This window comes from Belonocnema kinseyi, chromosome 2, assembly GCF_010883055.1.
Source record: "Belonocnema kinseyi isolate 2016_QV_RU_SX_M_011 chromosome 2, B_treatae_v1, whole genome shotgun sequence".
Classification (NCBI taxonomy): domain Eukaryota; kingdom Metazoa; phylum Arthropoda; class Insecta; order Hymenoptera; family Cynipidae; genus Belonocnema; species Belonocnema kinseyi.
Window position 1 is genome coordinate 49,438,722 of NC_046658.1, and position 4,792 is coordinate 49,443,513.

Sequence of the window (4,792 nt, forward strand, 5' to 3'; positions counted from 1 at the left end):
ATTTAAAATAAAAAATATATTCTCAGGATCGTTATTTTTTGTTCGCAATTATAACTGACTTCATTACAGGCCTAGCCTTCACCTTGGAATGACAGCTGATGAGAGTGATCACGTGATTACCACAATTTACCCTAACAAGTTCAGAATTAGATACACTCGTCGCGGAAATTGTATTTTTACGATCTGTTTAAACGAGAGACGCGTGTTCCCGTCTAGATGTCTTCCAACGTATAAGACCAGAAAGTTAAACTAGTTCTGAGATTGTTCAAATAGCCGGGTATAAAATAGACATTCAATGTCGACCTATCTATCATTAACAATCAAACTCTCTGCTTGAACGTACACAAAACAAAACAAAATTGAAGAATTACGTGAGAAAAGTGATAAATGTAATTGTAGGAATAATTGTTGCTTAGAGTCATCTTTTGTGGTGCTGAGTGTTTCTTGGTATGGAACTATTGGTGAGTATTAATAATCATTCAAGTTCTCTTATTAAAATAAAAAGTATATAGTTTTATTAAACTGAAGCATTAAACATTTATTCACCGCTTACTACGTAGATATAACTACTGTATTGTATATCTGTATGATATCTAAATTTGAAAATTGTAAGAAGATACATTCCAGATGTTCCTGCTCTTGTCATCGGTAATATTTTCCCAAGATTGTAAGAGCCAGGACCCTAATACCGAACATTTTCTGCCGATTTATCCAGTCTACCCGTACAGTCCAAACTTCATGAAAAGAGGCTCTGAAAGGAATGTGTCTACACTAAGAGCACAAAACTCATTTCTTCAAAAGGATGTCTCTAGAGATTCTAATGCGTCCAGTTTTGGTCAAAATTTTTCAAGGAAACAATATAATCCCAACTTTTTCTCTAAAACCCCATTACCGTCCCAAAATTTACCTTTCTCTGCCCCCTACGTCCCGACTTCATTTGGTTCCACACCTTTCGGTGCCTCTTCTTTTAGTCAATTTACTTTTAGGCCAAATCCTATTGGCACTTTTCCTTTCAATGCGAACCCTTTCTATTTAAACCCCTACAAGACTCAAAATTCCTTCTCTAGTTATCAGAACTCACCGTTGACACAATCTCCACAACAATCACTTTTTCCTAACGTTAATCCCAATTTATATCAGCCACCAGTATCTGTACCTAATTTCTACAACCAATATCCACCATCAGTTCGACCAGCAGGCGCTGATGAGAGGAAGCGCCAAAATGCTGACAAGTTAAAATACAAGGAATCTGATAGTGAAGAGTTGAAGGGCAGCCAGTTCAAAGATGGGGCTAACTACTTGACTCGCAACATCAAAGATTTGGACGGTCAGTCAAATATCGATAAATAATATAGTAGGGTAGAGTGGGGTTCAAAGTGACGCGGAGAACAAGTGCCACATTTTATAAAATGCGGGACTCTAATGTCTTATATATGTTTTTATGCAGAAAACAAGGAAATAACTAATTTAATTTAGGCGCAGTAATATGAAAAATAAACTTCGGCCACTTTTAAACCCGCCCTACAAGTTATTTCTTGTTATGTTATCGTGTGTGGTACTTCCCCCCTGGCAGTTTTAACCTCACCCTACCCTACTTATAAAGCACCAAAATTGAAATGACCTTTTATATTAATTGGTATTCCAGGACAATCTGCAAGTTTGGGCTACCCTTCAACTGCTTATATTAAACCTTATCAGTTGGAACAATTCATGATACAAACTTTGATTAAGTTACTTCCTCAGAATGTTGCTCAACAAGTGAATCAATCAAGTCAAAGAAGCCAAATTCAATATCCAATTTATCAAACTAGTTCAAACATTCAGAATTCACCTAATCATGGCACGGTAACCAAGGATGGACAATCCTATATTTCAGTTCCCAACGTAATAGCAAAAACTGCGTCGTCTTATGTTGTGAATCCTACAGTCATAACTAAATCTATCATCCAAGTTAGTCCTGGACAGGCTCATCAGACACAAGCAATAATCGGGAAAAATTCAAGGTAGACAGATCCCTAATATCAGAATCCTTCAGACTTAACCTCTTTAATGAAACCTAATAAAAATCAAGCCCCTCTTCAATCATCAGATCACCCACATTCAGAGGCAGAGCCATCTCAGGTGAATCAGAATTTTCAAACATCAGAGTATCAAGATCAGAAACGAAAAAGCATCTCTGAGGGCCAAAATCGAATAACAACTTCTCAAACGCCCAGTTACAACTTTTTAAATTACTTACGAACACCAATTCCAAGATCTGATTAGGCAAATTTAAACAATACTTTTTTCTATTAGCTTTGGTAATACGCAGAAAGAAAAATGATGTATATAAGTTAATGGAAATAAAGAGAATTTTTTGTTATTTTGTGTTTAGCTTACAAATAGACTGATTAATGAGGTAATCAGGAAATGTTGGATTAGATTCAGATGGCAAAATTGTGATTTAGAGTGGTAGACGTGGATTTTGTTTAAATATAAGGAATTAAAGTAGTAAAATACATGAGGAAACGATATAAGAATATTTAAAAAATTATCTTTGTTATTTGAGATTCGCCCCTAGAATACCATGATTTTCTAATTGAGTATTTAATTATTTTTAAATGTTTAACGATATTACTAGTATTATAAAATTGACTAAGGAGACAGAATTTAAGTGGTATTTTTACATAATTACTTAAGTTATTTGAATGATTTCACTTGTTGTAATATTTACAAAATCTCAAAGTAATGTAGTATAGGCAGATTCATTACTATGCTTCTACATTTTATACCCGATGCATGGCTACATGAGGCTGAAACAAATTGTATTAGGAACATCCTCGAATTTTTGAAAGGGTGTTACGCTTAAGAAATATAAATTGAATACATTTTTGCTCTCACTTATAAAATGTATATGAGAATAGATTTCAAAATCTGAAGTCTTCCGAAAGCATCTACCTTTTATATTCACCCCGCATATCTTTTTGTTTATTTCCTCTGTAAGTTCCTTAGTATGAGGTCAAGAATATTTCTTAGTATCAGAATACTGTTTTTTATGGATTTTTATACTTAATAAAAAACTAATAATTTGCAATTAAATTTATTAGAAGAAACTCATTTCACATTTTCTAAACGCTATTTTGAAAAATGTACATTACCCATACAGTAGAAAGTTAAATTTAATCCTAAAATATATTTATGAAATTAATTAAACTTTACACTTATATTGCCTTTTGATCTTTTTTTATTCACTTTCCGTTTCACCAAGTAAGTGCGACTTTCCAATGACGTTTGAAACTAGTAAAAATTCCAAAAAATGCTAAAGAGTTTAGTGTTTATAAGTTATATAAATACACTAGTATCAAATAAATTAAATGTGTACCATAATTCAACGGGCGTCATCCTCTACTTCAGTTTATCCCCGACACCTTAAAACGTGTTATGTAATACAATAAAAAAAAGAAATTATTTCCTTAGAATAAGACATCTAAGCAAAATCTATTTTAGAAGAAGAGCAGTGTAATAAATGTAATCGTTAACAAGACGAGATGAGATGAGAGAGTGAGAATGTTCTTTCTATCATTTTGTTTTATTTCTTAAATACTTACCAAGCCTACGTGCTCTGCTTGAAAATAAAATCAGATGGGCCTAGCCTTCGACTTTCTCCATTTATTTTTCTCATCTATGATCATGGCAATATACGTATCATAAGGTAAAAGGTAATATCGGGAATTAAATAATTCACGGAAATTAAAAATCTTAACTTTTTTATGTATATCATTTTTTCCATTGTATTGAATATATGATTAGTTAGAGGGATTAATTATTGACTTTAATATGTACCTGCAGGCGATATTTTCTTGATATCTATATTACGTTGCAAGTTGTAATCATTATGGTTTATAAGAAAAACTACTCACAGTACTACAAAAGCACGAAATGCTTTCTAAAAGTAAAAAAAATTGTATTGCTTGAGTGTTTGCATTTGAAAAAGTTGTAGTAGAATTCTTAGCATCATGCAATATCGTGATTTCACGACAGATGTCCTTAATGCATTTTTGTTCGTCATTTACTTCAGAGCTATTTGAAGTGATCCATTGAGTACAAGCAGCGCTTAAGGAATGTACAATTCTCATGAGTTCACCATGATTCGATAGACTGTTTGATTCAAACTTCGAAACATGGAATTTACTTTTAAAACAAAGTAAATTCAGAAGCTGTCATTTAAATTTCTGGAAAGCAACAAACATAACAATGAATGCCAAGTTATCGGCTTGACAATTTGCTATAACAATTCATGTGAAACCTACACAAAAATTGAGTAAAGAAAAAAAGTCTTGAGATGTCCGGACTTATTTTCGATAATAATATATTCAATGTGCTTTGACTTGCAACATTATGTGAAAATTACTTACAGAGACGTTGGAAAACTGACCCCAGACCTCACCCCTTTGAGGCGAGAGACGAAGTAACTTTTAAATTTGAAATAGGAACCCATATTTTTTATTACAGATTCAGGTTCTCCATAAAAAATAAGTAAGTTTTCTTTGAAATTTTTTTCCGATCTGCGCCAGATGGCTACTTTCTGCTCCACTTTAACCCACATTCCAGATGGATGGGAAAGGTTTCAAAAATTAAATTGATGACAATTGAATAGCTCTCCTGAAAACAGTGAACACATATTTTTATTTTGTGTTTGAATACGCATTCCTTGAAAAGACAACAATGTTATTTTTCGCCAATGCAACGCCATATAGCACGAATCAAAAAGCAACTTTCAAATCAAACTTACCAAAATTAATTTAGCAGAGTC

At 32.9% G+C, this 4,792-nt stretch overlaps 1 protein-coding gene across 1 annotated transcript; it reads left to right on the plus strand.

The window, feature by feature from the left end:
* Positions 1–330: 330 nt before the first annotated feature.
* Positions 331–2,888, plus strand: LOC117167557. The gene is made up of 4 exons (XM_033352580.1): positions 331–461; positions 628–1,327; positions 1,646–2,003; positions 2,090–2,888. The coding sequence occupies exons 1-4, from the start codon at positions 450–452 to the stop codon at positions 2,178–2,180; spliced, it is 1,161 nt and encodes a 386-aa protein (XP_033208471.1). The 5' UTR covers positions 331–449; the 3' UTR covers positions 2,181–2,888.
* Positions 2,889–4,792: the final 1,904 nt, after the last annotated feature.